Source organism: Xiphophorus hellerii, chromosome 17 (genome assembly GCF_003331165.1).
Source record: "Xiphophorus hellerii strain 12219 chromosome 17, Xiphophorus_hellerii-4.1, whole genome shotgun sequence".
In the NCBI taxonomy this organism is placed as follows: Eukaryota; Metazoa; Chordata; class Actinopteri; order Cyprinodontiformes; family Poeciliidae; genus Xiphophorus; species Xiphophorus hellerii.
In genome coordinates, this window is record NC_045688.1 from 17,225,582 (window position 1) to 17,249,263 (window position 23,682).

At 41.1% G+C, this 23,682-nt stretch overlaps 2 protein-coding genes across 8 annotated transcripts in view; one reads left to right on the top strand and one right to left on the bottom strand.

Moving 5' to 3' along the window:
* LOC116736796 (aryl hydrocarbon receptor nuclear translocator-like protein 2) lies at positions 1-17,589 on the top strand. 2 transcript variants are annotated; one of them, XM_032589574.1, is made up of 17 exons: positions 1-198; positions 7,304-7,418; positions 7,559-7,597; positions 7,674-7,715; positions 7,876-8,033; positions 8,110-8,192; positions 9,822-9,914; positions 10,490-10,607; positions 10,693-10,842; positions 11,941-12,178; positions 12,630-12,736; positions 12,855-13,005; positions 13,087-13,142; positions 13,334-13,445; positions 14,539-14,617; positions 14,725-14,827; positions 15,440-17,589. In XM_032589574.1, the coding sequence occupies exons 1-17, from the start codon at positions 69-71 to the stop codon at positions 15,586-15,588; spliced, it is 1,923 nt and encodes a 640-aa protein (XP_032445465.1). In that variant the 5' UTR covers positions 1-68; the 3' UTR covers positions 15,589-17,589. The 2 variants fall into 2 exon arrangements, with proteins under 2 accessions (XP_032445465.1, XP_032445466.1); XM_032589575.1 differs by having other exon boundaries at positions 2-198; positions 7,304-7,400.
* A 3,968-nt stretch (positions 17,590-21,557) lies between these two features.
* LOC116736808 (sushi domain-containing protein 3) overlaps positions 21,558-23,682 on the bottom strand; it is a 41,800-nt gene continuing 39,675 nt past the window's right edge. For all 6 annotated transcript variants that reach the window (XM_032589594.1, XM_032589596.1, XM_032589595.1 and 3 more), the window contains one exon: positions 21,558-23,136. In XM_032589594.1, coding sequence (XP_032445485.1) covers positions 22,800-23,136 — 337 coding nt within the window. In that variant the 3' untranslated portion in view covers positions 21,558-22,799. The remainder of the gene's footprint in view (positions 23,137-23,682) is intronic.

Genomic DNA, 23,682 nt, shown 5'->3' on the forward strand with positions numbered 1-23,682 from the left:
GAAAAAAATGAAGTCAATTATACAACACCCCGGCTATCTGAAGCTCCCTCCTTCCCACCGTCTCTTTTATGCATCACACCACAACAGCTGGTGTCTCAACATGCTCGGCGGCTCTCCGTAGCCTTCACCGGGAGCGCCGGGTCCAGTCCGCAGGCATGTCAACCGGGGGCTCCGACAGCACGGTGGACAAACCGGCAGGTAAGCCCTTATGCTCTGGTTGTCAGTACTTTACTTTTGGGTTGACGCTACAGTTTTATGTATTTATTTTTGTTGAACTCCTGCTTCACCGTCTTTCCTATTTCTAACGATAAACATTTAAATGTTGAGATACTTAATATTTAAAAGGTCTGTTTCGACTCGTTTATTGTTTAGAGTAATTCAGCTACTTTTAGTGTCCCTCTTAGCGTCAGGGTTTAGCCACAGTAGCTCCCCGTATGAAATGAACACGGCTGAACTATTGTTGAGTTATTATATTGTTGAGTTATCTAGTCGCGCGCTTCACGTTCATTCAATGTTCGAGCAACGGCAAGCACGCGCATGAAGTGCCTTTGTTGAGCCCTTCACCAGGCAACGCTCCGGCAGCAACCACGTCAACGCCGCTGTGACGAAATAAAGCGCCTCCCAAAGTTTTACAATTTAAATCATTGTTGTGTTTCCAGCTTTATCCTCGAAGCTAGCGGTGAGCCTTTCTGCATGTTTGACCCGACCGTCACCAAGAACCGCCCCAACAAGAGCTTAGCTGCTCTGCGTCACGTGTTTCCACGAGATACCGTTTCTCTTTCAGGCTTCCTCCCGAAAGTGGGTCAGTAGATCAGTAGAGCAGCGCTGCCTGCACCGTGCAGCAGGGGGAGGCAGCTGGTTCCTGCGGTGGCCGAGAGCCGCTGAATCAGCCCAGGGACGAGTGCAGGAATGTCAAGCATGAAAAGACTCGGGAAAGCGCCACAATACTTACAAGCGTAGGAATGTCCGCCCGAAAGTGGGTTTTGATCAGTTTATTCTACGTGACGTTCTGACAACGCGAAACTCAATTCGGTATAAGTCCTATCAAAACTCAGCAGCAGTGTTTAAATGAAGCCCGTCGTTTAAATATACAGTGACCTTTCCTCAATGAATGAAATATGCTTGTAAATGAACCGTTCCAAAAAATTCAGTTCAGTTGAGTTTTTTTTTTTTCAGCCATATTAGAAATGTAAACAAAACTCAGGCACATTCCGCCTACCCTACATTTATGACAGAGCAGCTTAAAATGTCTGCAAATTAAGATTTAAATAGACAAAAATAATTAAATAAGCTGAACTCCTTTTGTTTGTCCTGCACAAAAAAAGCCTGTGTGCTTGTTTTTTTTTAACAATATGTGGGCTGTTGTCTTCGACTCTTTGCTCCATGTTTTCCATTTCTCTCTCCTCCCTGTGTCTTGTCCAATTGCTGTGAACTAAAGGCAACTAATGCCCAAAACACTGTGCTTATTTTTTATATTTTAATTAAGTATAATTTAACTTAACATTTTCAGCTGCATTCCCCCTACATATCCTTGTTCAAACATTGAAACTTCACCCGCAAATTAAACAAATTGCACAAGTCTGAACACCCCCTGAACTTTTTCACTGAAGTTCTAATTTGATTGTGTCCTGTGCATAAATGAGGTTCACTAGTGTTAGTTTCAGTAGTAGTCGTGCAAAAGCAGCTCCAGGCATCACGGATATCAGATCATGACCTCAAACTGGGCTGGAGAATAATGAGTCATCCGAGTCTCGCAGCATGTTTAAAACAGACCTGGCTCTGGAACTGCTGTCTCGGTTCCTGGATGCATAGATAACAGCTCTAAGAATAACTCAAACTCTTCCTGATGTTTCACGAGAACCTTGGTTTTTCTTAACAGGAGCGAGTGTACAAGTCAGCTAAACCCAAGTCTTGAGCCATATTTTTTGTCGTTTAAAAAACAACAACTTTAAACTTGCAGAATTTGTAGAAGCCATTATTCTTCAACGCAGCTGTCCAGGGTTTGATTCCTAACCGTGGGACGTTTGCTGTATTTTTCTCTCTTTTCGCCCATTTTCTGTCTGAACAGAGCAAATAAACGTCTTTTGCACTGGAATATAAAAAATAACAAAAACTTTGGCTGCTTTTACATTTTACATGGAATCCTTAAACCTTAACATTATCAAAAGTTTGTCAATTTATTATTCATGAATAATAACAAAGATTAAACAGATCTGGCATTAGAAAATGGTGATAATTTCAAACTAGAACGTGTGTTTTATTTATTGCAAAGGGCCAAAAATACCCATTTCTTAAGCCTTAACAACAACTTAACAAGACCTCAAACAAATCGTTTAACAAAAAAACCTAATTACTAAGAAACGAAGCAGACTCAACTACTGGCTGATCAAACTGGTTTGACCTGCAAGCTAAGTGCCAAATAGCTAAAGGTTATCTAAACGCAGAGAGACTATTAGTTTACTGGTTATCTTAAATTACCAATAATCAAACATCAAGCTAAATACGTCAGCAACGCATAAATGAAAGAAAACATTCAACATCTACGCTGCCCCCATGATAGAACGCTGCTTATTGTGTCATGCTTAGCACTTCCTGTGTACAGTGCCTCGCAAAATTCTTCAACCAAGAGAACCTTTCACATGTCACGTGCAGTTAAATGTATTTTTTATTATTTCTTTTAATGATAGACAATTAGAATTGTGTAAAATTGTGAAGTGGAGAAAAATGGAGGAAAGGGCAGAAATTTCAGTGTCTAGATGTGAAAAACTGCTAGACGTATCTCCAAAGGCTGTTATTGCAGTGAAACATGGTTGTGAGAAGCTTTGCCTCGCGATGGGCGAATACAAAAACATGGAAGACTTTTCAGATTTGTATGTGTAATGTGAAAAAGTCCAGGGACTCTGAATACTAGTCCAACCAAATAATTGAGGGAAAAAATTAGGTCATATGTCGATTGCGTCCAAATGTCTATTTTCTCTATCACTCAAATTAAAGTGGTGATATTCCACAAATTTTTAGTGTGTGATTATACTGTAATAAAATAATTGAAACCCATTTTAAACTGTGTTTCTATTCACGTTTTTCCAAGTTTCACATTTGAAGCATTGCGTTAAAAAGGGTTGAAACACATTTGCTGAATAAGTTTTAATGTATCGAACGTTCCCATCCACTGGTGGGTCTGTGCCCTACCAGAGGCACAGAATCCTGAAAAATGTACAAGTCCACACCTCCTCAGCAGTTTATCGGAAAAACACATATGTTTTTCCTGATGTGTGGTCAATTCTAGTTTGCAACTTCCTCTTTCTGTTTATAACAGCCACATGTAGCGTCAACATCTGACAAAATAACGCTTTACGTATCTTGGTTAATTTCTCTCCAAACTACTATATGCAACCCCGCCTCTCGCCCGAAACGTTCGCTGGAGATCGGCATCAGCACCCCTCCCGACTCCACTGGGACAATGGTGTACAGAAAATGGATGGATGGAGGGACTACTCTATGCAACATGTTAAAATTCCAGTCAAAATTGGCATGACAATTAAGAACGAATGATAAAACCACCTTAAGTTAACTTTTTTAAATGATTTCTTAGCATGGAAGAATTGCATAATGTTCTTCTGGTGTAGATTGTGTCTTTTAGACCTGAAACAGTTTTTGTCCTCTTGCCCATTTTACTCATTTCAAAGCACTTTCTGTAAAGACCACGATCACTTTGTGGACAGAAAATGGGAAAATAAGCATTCAAAACACACACACACAAAAACGCCTGGCTACAAAGTACTATAATATTAAGCTACCATTTTCTGTATTTCTGCTGTAGCTTGGCTGTGTGCTTGAAACTGTAGACGTCCAGGTGCAAGTGTGGAGAGGAGGTGTATGTAATTATAATTCTACAGCTTCAAGTAAACTCATTTTTCTGAGTTTTTCTGAAGAATATCCTGACCTAAACTGGAGACTATTTCTACCCGTGACTGGGTCTCTTTATCTGCAGGGACCTTATGTAAGTTTGTTTGTGAATTTGCATAAATAAGTGAATTAAAGACACGTGCAGCCAGTTGTCAAGCAGCTTGGACAAATTTTCAAGGTCTTTTGATTCTAAAGTGAGTTGCTGCATTGTGTTTCAAAGGGATTTTTTCCCCCTCTGTGCACCATTTGAACCCAAATCAGGTCGTTTATTGTCCACCAGCAAATTCTCTCAAGGTATTCAAGTGGAATTAAACAGAAAACCGTGCTTCCGCCTCATCCTGTCGTTCCCCTCCTGTATGTCGTCACCATGGCGCCCTGCAGGCCTGGCCTCTCCACAGTGCTAATGTCACTGCTGATGCGACTCAGTGTTGCCCATATATGTTCATTCAAAGCACGAAACAGTCCTCAGAGCCTTAGCTGAATGACACAAAGGTGTTAAAACCCCCTGATGAGGGACGCAGTGTGCTGTGCTGGATCAGCTGCAGAGATCCGCAGTGGGTGGAGGAGAGATCTGGTGTTTCCACTAGTGCATCAGTGACCCACTAAACGGCACCGGAAAGATTAAAGAAAATATGTCAATGAAATTCAGCTTTTTCCCCCACTGCTGGTTTAAATCTTCTTGAGTACTCCCAAGTGTCATTTGAGCCAGGGAGGGGTCACTGTGACATCTCAAAGTAATTTATTACTTAATAAAAATAAATTTTTATTCAGATTGCTGCTCTGAACCAATTACTTAGTCCTCCCACGGTCTTAAGAGACAGGGTCAGTAGGACTCCGCAAGTTTTTTTTACCCTGTGTGATGTCTATCGGGTTGCACTGACCTCATGTTCGCTTTTGTGGGTGTGTAGGTGTGTGTGTGTGTTTGTGTTCTCGTGTGGCTGTCACTGCAAAATCTGTTCTGAAAGCACGATCTGTACCATGAGCTAATTTGCACTCGTGCAAAAAGAAATATTTCCAGGGAGGGTACGATTTTATTGCTTTTTCCTTTTTGTGTGACATTGTAGTCATAAAAATAGAATATGATTTAAGGGGAATAACAAAAAATAAAGAAAGTCGGCTTGACCGTATTTTTTGAGACTGCTTCTGAAAAAAGCAAACAAAAAAAAACAAGTACATTTACGCACAACAATCAAAGGTGAGGAAAGGTAGGTTAATGAAGTAGTTTTTCATGAGCACATGGTATATAGTATTGTTCAGTCCGATAACACTTTTAGTTATTTTCATAAAACGTGATTATTGTAAAAATAAAGGTATTTTTTTTGGTCTGTGATGAGTCCACCAGATGTCACTTTGATGGTAGCTACTAGCTAACAGTCCAGTGGGTCTAGTCTTCTGCTTATAATCTTTGAACTAAATTATGACAATTATTATTTATTAAGAGAATATCAACATTGTCTAGGAAAAAGGTTCTCTTATAACAAATAGTATTGTAATTTATATAAATAAATATGTTACACTTTATTGATGTACATTTTAAGAATGATCTGAAATTATTTCTTAAGTGCAAGTGAGTCAACCGTACAATCTTGCTTCCAAAACAGATTGTTTCGGGAACTGACGGTCTGACAGGACACCTTGCTTCCTCGCTGGAGGATTAAATTAAAAAACACGGCAATCTTCTTAAATCACCTAATATATTAAAACTCCAGTCAATAATTCAACCGAGGCACTATGGCGGTCAGCTATCTCACTATAAAGTGTTCCTCACGTGCAGGTTTGATTTTTTTGTAAGTGGATGTCACAATTTAAAGAGTCCACCCGAGAGTTGTAAGTAGGTCAGTGTTCCAGCGGTTATATAAGGATTAGGCAAGACACAGAACAAACCTTATTTACGCACACATGCCATTTAACAGCCCAAACCTGCACAGCTCGAGGTTTTGAATGGCAGCGTTCAGTCGGCGTGTCACAGTTCGCTTGGAAACAGATGACTCTAGAGCAAGACCGAGGCAAAGCAGTTAAGTTTGAGTGTTTGAGGAAGGAATGTGGCTGGAAGCTGAAGGATAATAGAGTGAAGGGAAATGACAGGATTCTTGTGAAGTTAGTTGTTTTTTTGTTTTTTAAAGTGAAATACAGCTGGAGGGAGATGGGTAGTAAACATGAGAGCATTTTTGAAGACAATTTACCCTAAATTGGCAAACGTAGTGAGTCACCCAATCACTTCCATGGCTACAGATGTATTATTTACAGCCCTCTGGCACAATCTACTTCTACACAAGTTTATGACAGAATAGGACGCTCTCAAGTGTCGCAATTTCACAACTGGACTGTGCAGTGAGTACATTTGGACAGCTTGGTGGTATAGGTTTCAATGGCCAAAAGTTGTATCCAAGCCTTACCTCATCAAATTCAAAGTATTGGTAAGTATTTAGTAATGCACACCACCAGTGGATTCTAGAGCAGTTCTCTGGAGTGGTTAATTATGTTTCTCTGTTTGGCAGTTCATTGGGCAAGTCTGGATTTGGCAGTTGCTAGGAGAACGGCACTTGCCTGACTACAAAGTTGTTTATTTAATTGAAGTGATTAGTCACTGCAGGGCGCCCTTGCTTGAAGACAGTAACTCTACTGTATCCTCTGAATAATGAGACTCAGAAGTTCTCAAACCAGAACACCTCCTCTTCACACTTGCACCTGGACGTCCTGTCTGTCAACACCTGTAATACGACCAGTTTCAGGGTCAGCCCTGGTGGAGAACATGCTGAAGGAACAAATTTGACTCTGTACCCAGAACAAGCACACAGTTTTTGCTTTCGGAAACTAGAGACCAGACATCCTCTAGAAATGATATGTTCATCTCATCTAAATTTACTCAACAATGCCCACAGCATGTCTTTAGGGACACAGCGTGTCGATAAAGACATGCTACAAACCTATGTGAACTGGAAAATCAAACTTCTGTAACCGTCTTTGCCTAGTAAGTGTAACCAGTATGAAAGCTAGACTCCCCCTCTTGAATCTTATATTCAACAGTTGGTCTTAACTTCCTTTCCTGCGCCCTGGAATAAACCTCAATAGGAACCACAGTAGGCAAAAAACTGTACCTTATTTTTTTCTTCTTTATTTTTTCTTGACATCCAAGAGTCGACTGGCATGAGAGACCGCTATGGTTAGTAGGACACAACAATGTTTAAATAGGTGATACCGGAAAAGTTTTTTCCCAATGAATGTCAAGACACAAGGTCTTCCATCAGATCATTGCCCAAAGTTCCCAACTGTCTTTCTTTGCGTTTTGAGTCCTGCTGCTACCCTGATACCATGTCACAGCCTGGGCCCTTTTTGGGCTCCAAGCTGCAGTGTTCACTCACAGTCTGCTACATTCCTGCTTGTCCTCACGTATTAGATCGAGCTGCAGAAGAGGAGGAGGGGCCAATCCAAGCAGGATCCACGATGCCATCTGTCGAGCTGCCAAGGAAACGGAAAGGGGAGGTGGAGGAGAGGTCAGACACCTGTGTACAGTAAGAGCGGGTGTTGTCTGTGGCAATAAACAACTTTGGTGTCTTTTTACTCCTATGTAGTATCATAAACGTGACACTGTACAATGGACAAATTGTCTCTCTGGAGTATTAAATGACTCACGTTGTCTCTGATCTCACAGGCAAAGCCTCAACTTCAACTTAGAGGATGACCTCAGCAGGTACTCACAGCCTTCAGGCTTTACATGTTGATTATGGAGGATACATCAAATTTGATTTTGATCATTTTATTTGTAGATCTGAGGGAGAGGATCAGCAAGTCAAAATGAAATGCTTCAGGTGAACCTTTATTCATGTCTGGATCATCTGAGTAGTTAAGGAACTTTTGACGTCCATGGCTCTTCAATGAGTTCTATGAGCTTAAACGTTTCTTCACTGAATTTATCACTTTATTTTACAATCATCATAATTTAAACATTAAAGATATATGTACCTACAGGGAACCTCACCGACAGATTGAAAAACGACGGAGGGACAAAATGAACAACCTCATTGACGAGCTTTCCGCCATGATTCCTGCGTGCCAGCCCAGGGCAAGAAAACTTGACAAGCTCACTGTTCTACGGAAAGCTGTACAACACCTGAAAGCCCTCAAAGGTACTTCATAACCGTTTGCACTGCTGTTGAAAATGTTGGTAAAGATGGTCTAAAAGTGGATTCTGTTTGATTGCAGCTGGGGCGAGCGGTGCCTTCGCCGATGCCAAGCACAAGCCTTCCATCCTGCCTCACGATGACCTTCGGCACCTTCTGCTCAGGGTAAAATTTTAAAAGCTAAAGTCATAAAAATTTGATTTGATTATTGGAAAGTCTTGGTGCAATTTACAAGGACAACACATTGAAGTCACCCGCTTCTTATCAGCTCTTAAATCTAGGCAACTAGATAACATTCAAAGAGTATGACTCTTGAATGCCTCCGCTTAAGCAATGTGACATATGGCTTTACACTTAATTTTGGAATATTTTTGCAAACTGCTTAGTTCATTTTGGACTTTTGGATAGTTGGTATTAGGAGTTTGTGTTTGCTATGTCCAGATATCTGCACTTTGGTCTTCTCTGCCCAAGTTGCACTGCTCCATTAGAACTATCAATTTTTCAGTAGAAACTTTAAAGCCAAAATGTGTTCTGTTCCTTTCAGAGTTGATGCTTTCTCCTGGCAAGTTTTATAAAACATTCAGTCCAACTATGCAACTTGGGGTGCATTCACAGAAACCCTGTTTTGTCCAACTTTAGTTCGTTTGCCTAGAAAGTCAGATTTGTTTGGGGAGGTGTGAATGTTCACGCTATCTTTGATGTGAACCAAAGAAGCAAACTCTTGTCCACCTGCAAACCTAGGTCTAGGTTCAATAGAAGTGAACTCTGGTGTGGTTTGAGAGCATATGTGAATGCCAGGCGGACCAGAGAGCGGTCCAAAGCCAGAGAGCAGCATAAAGAGCAGGGCATTCTGGGTATACACAACCGAAACAAACTCTTGAGTCTAGCACTCGATGGAGAAATGGCTTGTGGTGTTTTGCCAAAAACAAATCCTACAACAGCTAAAATCTGACACCACTTCATTGTTGTTTGCATTTTGGGATGAGGGAAGTTACTCTTAGTGTCTTCTTCAGAGGTTTTTGTGTTGCTTTTTTCTGTGGTTATTGGTGCAGCGCCACCGCAGGTGAGGTGGTAAACATGTTTTTCAAAAGGTTTGGTTTGGTTGACACAGTGCAGTGTGAAAGTGAACTGCAGCGGCTAAAAATGTAACAAATATTGCAATATTATTCTCCAGTTGAACTGAGTACACCGGACTATCAGGTGTCAAAACACCCTAAGACCTACATGAATCTTCACGAGTTGAAATGGAGCCATTAACGTAACGATTTCAATGGTTCTCAGAGGTATTTGCTTACGCGTTTGTGTCTTGACATTAGAGTACGTTGTGTACTCTTGGAAGCACCAAACGTATGCTTGTGATCTTTTTATTTTGTTAGCATTTGTTTTAAATTAATACAAGACACGAGTTGCTGCTTTTTTAGTCATGTATTGCACATTCCTAAACCATCGTCATAACCAGATTATTTTCAATGGCGGTGCAGCAGCGTGTACCACACTCCATAAGTTTTCTCCACTTGCATCATACCCCTTCCATTGTCTTACGACGTTGGCTTTAACCCCCCTTTGAGCTTTAAAAGCTTGACACATCTGTTCTCACACTCCTCAGAACAGGGATCCCATATGTTATAGCTTGGATTTACTAAAGCCAGTTTTCCCAGTCTGGGATTATGGCTTCGGTCACATGCCTCAACTGTAGCCTCAACTTTCCCACAACACGTCCACTTCCTCTTTTTTTTTTTTCTTTTTTTTTACCGGCTTTTTATTTCTCAATTTTCTTGGTGTCTTCATGTCAAGGCAGCCGATGGCTTCCTGTTAGTCGTAAGGTGCGATCGGGCGAAGATCCTGTTCATCTCAGAGTCTGTCTCCAAGATCCTTAACTTCAGCAAGGTTTGTTCAGGCCATACTGCACATTTTGTTGTCAATATTTATGCTTGATTTAAAAAAAACAAAACAAAACGAAAACAAAATACTTTTTGATGATACAACATAAATTAATACAACAAAAAGTATAATGTTCAAAATACCTTTTGATGAAGTATCATCAAAAAGTATTTTGGTGAAGTCCTGATGCAAATTAGAATTTACACTGAGCCCATGAAAATGCAGTGATCAGCTGTACCATGCAAAAAATATTTATAGTATAGGAACGTTTTCTTGTTTTGCCATGTTAGAACATTAATTTATGTTGTTCTGTCCCACAAATTCCCAATAAAATATGTTGAAGTTTGTAGTTATAATGTAAAAAAATTGAAAATTCAAAGAGTATGCAAACTTTTACAATCTGTTTCAAACCCTCAATAATCTTTCATTTGGAGTTAGACTCCCTCAATCATTAAAACAAAGCCGTAAGTCTTTGTCGTACTTTAAACTGATTATGTACTGATTAAATGCTGAATTACTCGCACCATAAGTTTTACAAATTAAAGTCAGAAATATCATCAATACATGCGTTTCTCTTCCAGTTGGAGCTGACCGGCCAGAGTTTGTTCGATTTCATCCACCCCAAAGACATCCACAAGGTGAAGGAGCAGCTCTCGTCCTCAGAGATGCTCCCCCAGCAGCGCCTCGTCGACGCCTCCAGTAAGACTGCGGGCGAAACCGAATTAGAGCAAACCGGACGGGAATCAGGCGCTTTGTGTCAGAACTTGTGGTCTTCTCTGTGCAGCGGGGCTTCAGGTCCAGGCCGAAGCCCCCGTCAGGCCGTCCCACTTGGCCACCGGAGCCAGGCGATCCTTCTTCTGCCGCATGAAGCACAGTCGGGTCACAGGGAAGCACGAAGGCAAGCACTCGCTGCCCGCCGCTTCTAAGAAGAAAGGTGAATTCCAGTTTGTCAGATTTTGAAATGGCCGTTCTGCTGCACTCCCGTACTGCATTGCTCTTTTTGGTGGTGAGTTAGTGTCTAAAAAGGAACAGAAGACCTTGGTTCATACAGGTGAAAACAAGGATGTGGTTAGGTTCTGTCAGAGTGGTTAGAGGTAGTAGGACTTTGTGATCCTACTATTAACCAATTTATTATTTGGATTACATGTTCAAAAACTGCCAAAAGAAAGAATTAGTAAAGTTTGAGGAACTAGATATAAATAAAGGCTCCATCAGTTCATAAACAAGGGGAAAAAAACAACCAATATTCTTCAGTCAAAACTATTTTGTTCAACTTTTGTGAGTGACTCTAAATATTACAAAATGGTTTTTTTTTGTCTCTTTTCACTAAAAATAAAAGGAGACAATTTAAAAGACTAAAAGTAGGTCTGGGTGATCTGGTTGCTTTACAACCAACAAGTGAAATGGTCCAGGATCTGCTGAAATGACATGCCTCGAGGTCTGACTCCACCTTGTGGTACAACGTGATCACTACATTGGGGAATCAGTAACCTTCCAGGTGCCTCATGCTTTTAGTCTGCACCGCAGCTTAAAATGTTCTGTTAATCTATATTCAACCCCAAACCTTCATGCAACAACGTTTCACTGCCTTTTCAGCTGCATTTTGTCTCCATCAGCTTTGCACATGTGGATTCTTTTTGTTTTTAATTCACCAATTACTTCATGCAAAACCAGCATTGTACACTAGCAAACAGAGGCATTGATCTACAAAATAACCAATTAAATATAAGAACAACAGCAGCCCGTTCTTAAATATAAGAACAGGCTACACAGTGGCGCAGTTGGTAGCACTGTTGCCTTGCAGCAAGAAGGTCCTGGGTTTGATTCCCGGCCCGGGGTCTTTCTGCATGGAGTTTGCATGTTCTCCCTGTGCATGCGTAGGTTCTCTCCGGGTACTCTGACTTCCTCCCACAGTCCAGTCTCTGTTCCTTTTATGATGCTGCTTAAACACCAACTTTCTCCAACAAACAAACATAAACTCCCACTAAAACACATTGAGCGTCATCGCCTCACGCGTTGTTTCTGCCCACAGAGACCTACAGGTACTGCACCCTCCACTGCACTGGGTACATGCGGACCTGGCCGAGCGGCCAGCTGGACCCGGAGGGCGACGCCGCGGACAAGGAGACGCCCAGCCTGAACTGCCTGGTGACGGTGTGCCGCCTCCACCCCAACGTCTCCCACCAGCCCCCTAAAGACGTTAACGTCAAGGCCACCGAGTTTGTAACCCGCTGTGCAATCGACGGCAAGTTCACTTTTGTAGATCAACAGTGAGTTTCCACTTTCTAACTACGTCCATCCGCACCATTGATCTTGTCCTCCCCCCTGCCCCCCACAAACCCCTTCACCACCACCCTTGCCGTCGGTTACGGGTTTGCTCTGAAGCCACGGTTCGGCTGAGAAAGGAATGGCAGAGGCTTGCTGTGGCGTCGATTCCTCTGTCAGTGGAGATAATCCTTTCTGTCTTTGCCGTTGTTTCTCAGAAGAAGCTGTGCGTCTTGATGGCATCACATGACAATCTCTTCTCACTTTTTTGGGAAGTAATTACACAACACCAATAACGTAAAGTGATTCAAGTTTAAACAATTTCTGGTGTGAAATGTTGAGGCTGCTGTTCAACTTTTGCTAGAATGCATCGTATTGGACACAATCTTGGGAGGTGGTAGGAAAGACAGAGAATGGCTGAATAGTTAAACTCCACCCTTTCTGTTTCCTACCCAGAGCCACGACAGTCATCGGTTATTTGCCGCAGGAAGTTCTTGGCACCTCCTGTTACGAGTACTTCCACCAGGACGACCTGCAGCATATGGCAGGGAAGCACCGGCAAGGTGATGGAGCAAACTATAATTGTAGAAAACCCAACTTTCAACGCCTGGAAGAAGGTTTTCACACATTATTTAGAAGTTCTTAGAAGTTCTCTTTGATAAAATGCAATGTCTTGTGCAGTTCTTCGAAGCAAAGAGAAAATCGAGACCCAGTGCTACAAGTTCAGAACAAAACACGGCTCCTATGTTACGCTCCAAAGTCAGTGGTTTAGCTTCACCAATCCGTGGACCAAAGAAGTGGAGTTCATCGTCTCTTCGAACAGGGTGATCTCGTAAGTGTGTTTCCCCGCTCAGATTCGGTTCCTATTTCATGCATTAGATCTGCAAGCTGCAATGCTGCTCTGCACCAACAGGGGGCCTGGTCACACAAAAGACGAAAGCGAGGCTGGCAGCTCGAAATCGACTCAGGGTGAGGTTTTCATTCAAAACTGTAAAACCAAGATGTTTTCTTGATATTGCCTTTCACACTTGTATAAAGCCATGTATAGGTTTTCCGTCCCTTCCCAAAAGCAGGAAGCTTTGAGTAGATATACCTCAGAAAATTAAGTGAAAACAATCCAGGGAAATGAATACTTAATTTTTGAGGCTTTGCTTTAACAGATGAAGCACAGCAACTCCCGGAGATTCCTGGCCTCTCCACTGGTGTGGGCACCATGATCTACGCAGGCAGCATAGGGACCCAGATCGCAAACGAACTGAGCGACACATACAGGTAAAACGCATTTGGTATGACACGTGAGAAATAATTTTAATATTTTTAAAACTGCCATGAGAATAATTGGACGGTACCATCAAAACAGTCCCAACAAGTTATACAAACGAGCGATAAGCCATGTAGAAAGACATGAAGACTGTTGTGACAGAAAGGCAGATTTAGGGTGCATTCACACCAGCCGTGTTTAGTCCGCTTTAATCGAACTCCAGTCTGGTTGCCGAGAAAGTTCTGCGTGCTTGGTGAAGTCTGAATACGTAATCAAACTCTGATGCGGACCAAAAAAGCAAACTGTGGTCCGCCGCCTACAAACCTCAGTCTCGGTTCGGTCGAAGTGAACTCTGGTGCAGTTCAAATGCCTGCGTGAACGCCTAGCGGACTGAAGACTGCTCCAAAAGCAGGAAGAGGACTATAGCGCAGGGCATTCTGGGTAAATACAATGAAAACAAATGCACAAGTCTAAAACTAGTGGGAGAAATGGCTCATGGTAGTTCCCTTGTGAAAAATAAATATAGTATGTATATAAAATGTTAGCGTCCTTGAGCATGCTTGAAGCCAGACTAAACATCAGTATGCTTGATGTAAGTTTTTTTGAAACAATGAATTTTGTGCTTAGTGTGTTATAATTGTAAATAAAATGTAGAAAATCACAATTTGAAGTGTGCTAAGTGTACTATCACATGCTTTTTTGGAACAAATAAAGGTATCCTTTGTACACTTTAAATGTACATTCAAAATATACATGTTTACAAATACATGCAAAGTGCATTTTAAAAGGATTATCCAAAGTATAATTTTACTAATATTTTTAATTAGAACTTAAAATACATTTTAGAAAGTGTTCCAAAATGTACTTGTGTCATTCCCTGCCGCGGTTCTTAGTGCAGCGCCACCACAGGTGAGGAGGAGAACAGGTTTTTCTGTTTCGGTTGGTTTGACACAGTGCAGTGTGAAAGTGAACCGCACTGAAAATGGAACAAATGTTGCAATTCTGGTCCCCAGTCGAACAGACCTAGAGTTCTCAATGCTGCAACCTTCAAGGTTTGAATACCTTAAGCGCACATCACCAGAGTTTTATGTCTATTTTTAACAGGGCAAACTCATCCCCATCAAGTGGAGCCTCTAGTCCATTTGGTTCTGTCCAGGAGAAATGTCTACTCACCAGCAGGAGTGTAAGTTGCCTGACTGCTACTGCAGACTGTCAACCACAGCATATTTCCAAGCATTAACAGTGTGTTTGCTTTAACTTTGAGCTTTAAGGTGCCTCTGACTCTTGCAGACTCCCAGCAGAGAAGAGGAAGCAGGCAGCTCTTCAACCTCCCAGTCCCAGGCTGATTCCAGCAAGGAAGCTGCTGAAAGCAGTGGAGCTCCTGAGAGTCGAGGTAGTTTTAGTCTGTTGGCAACTTTCAAACACAACTTCAATAGGTCACAATTGTGCGAAAATCAATGTTTGGTACTCCAATGGAAGGAAAATGGTATTTAATAGTTTGAGCGACCTGTTTTAAGTAGCCGGGTAATCAGGCTAGCAACAATTAGCAGTACAAGCTAATATTTTATTTCTCAACATTGTATGCATTTAAACACAACTGCAACGTTTTTGTCAATAGATGTTCAGTACTGACTTTAAAAAATTCAGACCATTGAAAGTGGAAGTAAACTATTGTTATTAGTTATTAATATTGTTATTAGTAAACTATTGTTACTATTGCAACTATTGTTGTGTTTCGATGGGTGGCAGCCATACTGGATCTCGTGTTCAAGAGGACGTCAATTCACCTTCATGATTTGAAACTTGACACGTATTAGTTTGTGTTCAAATGTAACACATGATGTATTAGCACCCAAATAAACCCAATAAAGCATACAAGTACTTGTTTACAAGTAAACAAGACAGGATTCAGGGACAATAACTTGACATGAAAACAAAGCCCTCAGCATTGCTGAAAGCTTTAGATGAGAGTTTCTGAAGTTCTTTCCTGTTTGCTGTCCCCCAGGTGAGCTGTCCCAGCTGGACCTGGATGTCCCAGGGCTCAGCAGCTTCACCAGCGACGAGGCAGCAATGGCGGTCATCATGAGCCTGCTGGAGACGGACGTGAACATGAGCCAATCGGGGGACTTTGAAGATTTACACTGGCCTTTCTAGAGGGAGAGCTCTGACTCTCAGCGCCCCCTCTAAAGTTCTTGTGCCCTTTTTTTCCTTTTTTTTTGTTTTTGCCAAATGCCACGAACCTGTGAACCGTTTAACAAACTGTTATCTGAAGACTTGCCTGTCCTCAACCAAGTGAAGGCGCTGGACTTGTCCTAAAGGTTGCAACATGTCTTAGTTGAGGACAGAATATTGTGACTGATCGTCTTGTTGGTTTCTTGGTTCTTGCTCAAAGCATGTTGAGGTTAAAGTGCCCCCGGAGCCAGTGGTGAGCCAGTCTTCCTCAGTGAGACCTTAGCACCTTAAGGGAGGTCTAGACCAACACTTTCTACAGAAAACTAAAGGAACAAAGTATTTGCTCTGCTGCCATCAGTTATCAAGGTGGAAGAAGAAGAAGAACGAGACTCCTGACGAATTCAGTGCTGCTATTGCAACTCCTCAAACTTTGAACAGTCGCGCATCACCGGCACACGGTGAAAACGGTCATGTTTTCCATCACATGGATGATTGTCTTTCTTTTGTTGTTGTTTCTATTTGCATTTTTAAAGCCCTATTTGCAAAAAAACTGTCAAGTAAAAGTGAGATAATTCTCTAAAAGGAGGCGTTTTGTCCGAACTTGTGTTCAGAAATTGTCGAAATAAGAATATTTATCCTTCCAGCTCCCCTAGATTTTGGTGTTTAAAAAGTCATAACCACCCAACTCAATCACCCACACGAGGTTTGTTTTTAGTGACACATAAAAATTCTGAAACCAATTTTGTTGTTACTCTAAAATGAGTAACAATAAAGCATCACAATACACCCCAACGTTATTAACACAGGACAGTCAATTGTGGCCACAAACCCAATTGGCTAGGGTTAAGATGATTTTGTATATCTGCCTTGCTTGTAGAAAAATATTCTGCCGCTTTTTTATCAATTTCCTTTTCCATACTTTTTTTTCTCTCACTGATCAGCTAGGACACACACACCCTTACAACGCACTTGACCTTGTAGCCTACACAAATTGGCTACTACAAATTTTTTGGGCAGGTTGGAAGATTTTGCCAGCTCACAAAACCATATATATAAAAATATATACATGTCCACCATTGCTACAAAAATGATGCAACTATGGCTCACAATCTGTTACATTAACCCTTTTTATGCCACTACGTATTGCGTGCTGTGTTATGCAGACATCTCGATACTTAAAACTGAAAGTGAAACTGACGGCATGCCCAACTTTCTGATTGATTTGGCTAATCATTTAGTTGTTATAATTATCTTAACATTCAGGAGCACACATAAAGCCTAAAGAAACCAAACTGAAAATGAGACGGTGAAATAAGGGCCAAAAATAACGTCCCGATCCTGATACAGCCAGACACTGTGAATGTCACACACTTGCTCCCAATAGACATGGACTATTCCACAATGGGAGCACATCAGAAGTAGCATACATACCTGGATAACAGAGTATAGCTTGACAGCTTCTTTGCGGTGTTCCTTGGACTTTTGGAAGAGAATCTGATCCACAGCATCCCAGATCCTCCACCATATTCAACACCTGGCCCGACGTGCTCTTCCACATATTCACTCTTTATTTTCTAAAAAAGATTTTGTCTTTGTCTCGCCAAAACACACGGTTTCAGTTGAAGTTCGAGAAAAGCTTAGCAAACTCCACATGTTTACATTCGTGATGGCTGTGCAGAAAATGCTTTTATGTGACATCACTCCCGAAACAACCAGTTGAGGTGTAAGTTGAATCCCGTGGTGGTTAGCCAGTGGCTAGCTTACATAACGAGCTTTTTGTGTCATGTTATGTTTAAACGCACAGGGCGGAAAAAGTGTCATATTTTACTTATTAGAAGTTATTATCAAATGTAAAATGCTTCAGTGGCATTTATTTTAGAGGATTATTAAGGATTTCAATAACTTTGCCTGGAACGTAGATGTAAACAGTTATATTTTTTGACATGGATGCCCCCCACACTAAATAAATGTATCTAAATTCAAGGCTGGGATATTCTAAATTTTTATTTGTGAGATTATGCAACTTCCTTAAATAATTTATTTTATGACTTTTTACACATCTTTACCAATAAATCTAGGTGACACTATGAAGGCAGATGAACAATGACGCAGCACAGAAAGTACTGTCATTTATTTATGTAACAAAGCCAAATTGTACCAGCTTTCTATAAAACATTTATACGTTTCTGTCAGTGGAATTTTAAGGGTAAGTAGAAGCCAGCTGCAGCGAAACAGTAACACTTAGCTGTAGCTCTGTGTGTATGAAACATAATGATAGAGCTAATATAACTAAAACATATGAAATATCTCCAAATAGTTCTGTTGCAAAAAAGGTCTTTATTTCCAAATAATGCACACTTTCAGTAGAACTCTTTTGATTATTAGAAAATATGTAACATATTGTTTTATTCACACAGTTCTTATGTGGGCTGCTGGACGGTTCGTTTCGTCTTTTTCTTGTCAGAAACTTTTCCATTTCTAGCTTGCTAGGCTACGCTAGCTTGAGCATCCAAGCACTCTGATCAATTTGACTGGCAGCCAATCAGAAAATGAGCCTCCGAAATAACGTTTAAATAATTTTTTGAAGTTATATTTTACCTAAACACAAAGATTGAAAAACAAAACTAAAATTCTGAAGAAAAAATTGAGATAAAAGAAAAAATAAAAATCCGGCATTTTTTCCCGTTATTTTCCCTCCAGCTTTCTGAGGGCCCCACAGCGCCCCCTGACGGCCCCCCACTTTGAAAAACACTGAACTAGTCTCACTCGTATTTTCCAGGCAGAATTTTTACCTTTTGTTTGCCATGCAAGCAAAAATATGTTTGTTTTGTTTTCCCAGTCAAGCACTCAGATGCTTTATGTGGTCAGCATGTTTATTTTCATGTGCCTTGTCTTGCAGATTGTTTTTATCTGTCATAAGATGGCGTCTGAATTCACGTTTGCAAATATGATTCCTGGGTTGGAAGAAAATAAGCTAAGTGTTTGGGATCGAGATGTAATCTGTTTTATATTTCCAACCAGCAAACAAACAGCAGTTTGTGACACACTGGATCCTCAAAATGTTGAAAATATGACGCGTCGCTCGCTTGTGCTGTAAATCAACAGAAATGAAATTCTCCCATCAATTCGAAAACAACATCGATTCATGTTGTATGTTGGCATGTGTCATATAAATAGAGCACTAATGGAGACTGGACATATTTTGCGATGAAAATACATACGTTCGGTTGTTCGTATGTTGTATTCTACGGAGCCCCTTAGGGGACATGGGGAAGTTTTTTCTTTTGCGTTCCCACGCAAAACTGTACTGGTCAGTTATGCAGCATAATTGAACACTGTAAGCCTTTCTTACGGTGGGCGCCGTACGTTCTGCTTTAATATAAGGTTATGTGAGGTTTTTCCATGAATGTTAGTATCTTTTTGTTTAAGATCTTTAGTTTTATATCTTTCTTTAGGATAGAAAGGCACCACAAACCTACAATATAAACAGAAACCTTTTATTAATAGGACAAAACAAAGCTTAAGGTTATGGAGTTTACCTACAGTGCTTTGCAAAAGTATTTAAACCCCTTGAACTTTTCCACATTTATAATGGTATAAACACAAACCTTAATATGTTTCATTGAGAATTCATGTGAAAACCAAGAGCAATGTAGGGTATAACTATAAAGTGGAAGAAAAAGAATGCAAGACTTTGCAAAAAGTTTTACAGAGAAAATGTTGTCTTTTGCATCTAGTCTCTTTACTCTAACACTAATTATGAAATTTAAAGGAACAAATCGCCTTAAGAAGTTATCTAATTAAGTCCACCTGTGTCAAATTTAGCTTTTTAGTAATTGCAAATAAAATGGCTGGCCAGGTAAGAAGAATATGGCATCACATTCCTGCCAAAAACCCTGAGGAGTGTATTAAGGAAACACAACAGAGCATCATTTATTAATCAACAGAGCATGCTCTGACCAGGGACATTTACGCTTATTCACAGACCCGTGAATGCAGCACACCAAGTGGTAAAACAATTATTACTAATTAATGGGCTCTTTGCACCTGCCGCGCTGACGTCACAACCGCATGCGCAAATGCGGCTCTCTTTTTTCCGCTTTGAGTGTCCTTGACAGCTAGAAAAGACAAAGTCGTATTTCAGACGCAAATAAAACAATTTTATGCACTTTGTTGTCCTAATTTAATGGGCTTTTAAGTTTTCATGGATTTCCAAGCGGTCCTGAATTAAGAAGACGATGGCTTGTAAATATTCGTCGCTACCAGTTAAAGTTAATGTTGTACAGCAAAGTTTACAGCCTTCACTTCACTCCAGATCTTCTTCTTCAGCCTAAAGAAGAAGGTAAAGGAGCCTCCTGTGTTATTTCCATGGAATCACTTCTGTATTCAGCCTGAAAGAGAGTTTATGGGAACGAGAGAGCAGACCAGAGCCAGACTGGACCGCACCAGAGCTGCTGTAAACACCGTCCTGCTTCACAAGAAGCATGCAAAACTAATAAAGCGAAATAACACGGAGACCTTAAGGAACACGGCCATATTTTTCTAAAAGCAACAACTTTAAACCTGAACCGTCAGCTGAACTAGAACTCCGACACCAGAGCTGCTCTACTGTTAAGCTATGGGCTTGTTGTTCCTCAGGCTTCAGAAGCAAAAAGCCTGAACCGTAAAATCCCCGTTACTTGGTCTCTGACACTAACGACAATAAACGCACATAATATACTTGAACATAAGGTAAAAACATTGTCCGTTAGAATGGATGAAAAATGTTTAGATACTTAAATAGCATGTTTTTACAAGAAAAATGTCCAAGAATATTGCCTACTAGAATAAGCTAAAGCTAATGTTAGCCACAAAGTTTAAAGAAAGTAAAACTCACCTTTGTATCTGTGAGTGTATAACGAGGCGTACATCTTAAAACCTTTCTCCAGCTTACTTGTTGGGGCTTCGGATCGATGTACATCATTAATTGTTACCTTGGACAAGTCCTGCAAACACCCAGTGTAAAGAGTCATTTTCAATAGATCGGAAAAGATTGAGCCGCTTTTTCCCGAACGCAGAAGCTGAGGTGCAAAGAGCCCATTAATTCGCTCCTCAGCGTTTTTGGCAGAAATGTGTTGCCATAGAAAATATTAAGTAGAGAAGCATGATTAATGAAAGGCCTGTGGTAAATCTGGAAGAGTTGCAGACATCCACAGGTCAGCTGTGAGAATCTGTCAGCAGAATAATTATAAGTCAATACAGCACAAACAGACTTTTATGGAGGAACGACAAGAAGGAAGTAATCGCCACAACTCTTGTAGGGGACACAGGAAACATGGACGAAGTTATTCTGGTCAGACTGATAAAGCCTCTTCTCCATGGGCGTGGCTTTAACTGGTTCTTTCCCAGTCAGTTCCAGACAGATTCGTGTCAGGGATTGGATTAGCCGGGTCATGCCAGGTATTGAATGCAAGCGACTCGTTTGGTAGCACGTTGATTGGCCCGTAGTTCTATGTCACTGGACAGGCATAGGCGGTACTTGCGGAAGAGCGCTTACTCCGTCAATGGTTCAGAACAACCCGTAACAAACAAATATAATGAAAGACAAAATTATATTATCGACATATTGACCAGAGTTAATGCCCGCTCACATTCCCACATTCCTGCCCATATAGTGAGGAACACACTGCCAACAGGTATTTGGCTAGACCCAAACCAGACATTAACCGGCTAGACTGAAAGTTGACAATGGAGAAGAGGTTTAATATCGCACAACATCCTGAACAAACCATTTCCAGATTCATGCGGCTTTAACAGCGACAGGGAATCTGTCGCTGTTAAAGGAAAGATGGATAGAGGCTAAGTGTATAAGAGCAATCATGGAAGAAAACTTTTTAGAGGCTGCAAAAGACTTGCTCACCGTCCAGCAGTACAATCATCCTGAACATACATCCAGAAATACAACAGAACAGTTTAGATCAAAGCACTTTTATTCGTTAGATCAGTCAAGTCCCGACCTAAATCCTAGGCTTGCTTCCCAATTCCTATTGAGCTGGAGCATTTGTGCACAGAAGGGCAGACACAAAGCTAGCAGATACCCCAAAAGTATTACAGTTGTGAAATTGTACTTCACTGCCACCCAAAATGTGGAAGGCTGAAAGAGAGACTGTATGTTTACTTTTGCAAGGGACTGTATCTATACGGCTAGACTTTATACACAAACTCAACAGAGTTTACAATGGATCAACAATAGATTTGCAATCTTTTACACCACTTTTATTATATAAAGCCAGAGATTATCTTAAAAATGATCATCTTCAATATATAGGTTACTCGTTGAACTCTGGTTCTCAAAGAAAGCTCTATATAACCGATCTAAGCAAATCACGATCCCCCTGTTGGGGAATGTCACAATGTCTAGTTAGTCAAGCACTCGAGTGCTGACTTTTGTAAGATAACACACAGAGAAAACATTAACTGAAGTGTTTTGGTGTTGAAGATCAGCTGAGAAGCTCTTGCTACATTTTGAAATCCATACAAATAGTGCAAAATAGATTTGCTTAGTGGCTGGAACAACAGCAGCATTTCAGTCACAGTGCCGGTTGTAGTCATAGGACCAGAAAGCACAAGAATATTAAGAAGACCTGCATTCATTAACTTACTCACAGCTCTAGTCAATACATAAGCATAATTTCACTTAGTTAAAACTTAATTAGATCAGCAACACCTGAAAAAAGGCTGATAGGGATCTTCTTTAAAAGCAGTTAATGATAGAAAATACATTAAATGGCTTAGAGCTGCCTAAACACACCTACTATGGCAGGTTTCTCTTACAAATGAGGTTAGTGCACAAATTACAACCCCAACCCAAGGTCCTTTGTTTACTGGCTTGATAGTGTTCCTTGTAAGAAAGCAGAGTTTTCGCTGATGACCAACATTTCAGGTAGAACTAAGAAAACTCAACTGTTCACTGGTAAAGTGCTGGCGGTAGGAAAAGTGCTTCAAGCATGCAGTAACAAGGAGTACATTGTTGTTTGCTGCATTTCCTTCATGTCTGCTTTGGAGCAGGGCATTTTCAACAGAGAAAACGGGGATAAGAAAACCTAAAAGGACTTCTTCAGAATGTGACTCGGGCCTTTTCTTTCTTTGCTCTTCTTCTGCATAGCCAGCTAGAACCTGTAGAACCCTGTAGAGCAGGACAACAGAAGACAAAGCTACTGCCATGGCCTCTGAGGTGGTGGGTTAGGGTTGGGGTAAATAGGAGCTGGTGTTGGGTGGTGGTAAGTAGGCACAGCTGTGTTGGGGTTGGGCGGATACGTTGGCGTGGGGTACTGCGCCATGATCCGGGGCTGGCTTTGGGTAATGGTGTGGGCTGGGGAGGAGCCTGCCGAAGTAGACGGGGGAAGGTGGAGGTACAGGGGAGCCGATGGAGCGGAAGGAGCAGAGGGTGCAGTAGGAGTAGGAACCCTCTGGAGGACGACGTGTGGGTACAGCTGGGACTCAGAACGGTAGAGTCCAGGCAGAGAGGTCTTCAGCAGACTCTCCTGACTCCTGAACAGGACACAGAACAACGAGAAGAACACTGTTAGTCAATGCAAGCCAATGCAATATTGGAGTTCAAAGTGTCTAAAGTTCCAAGACTCAAATGGTAAATGGCTTGTACTTGCATAGCTCTATATCAAGTCCAAAGGACCCCAAAGCGCTTCACATTGCATTAAGTCATTCCTCAATTCAAGCTTGTCACCTGCTAATGGTAGAAAGCTACCATTAGCTACTGGATAGTAGCTACAGCTGCTGTGGGGCACATTGATAGAGGTAGGCCCTTTGACCATCATCAGCAGGCAAGGTGGGTGGAGTGTCTTGTCCAAGGACTCAGTGACAGAGTGTGGAATAGACTCCTACCATGGTCACAACCATTGTCCCTAATAATGATTGAATGTAATAGCTAGTGTACAACTCCAGTGTAGAAGCACATTTTTTGAACAAATCATAAAATGCCAATGAGATTTGTCCATTAGCAGTCAAAGAGTAAAATCTAATATTTTAGCATATTGTCTCCTTCCTAAAATAATGGCCTACACCAGTTATTGCCAAAAG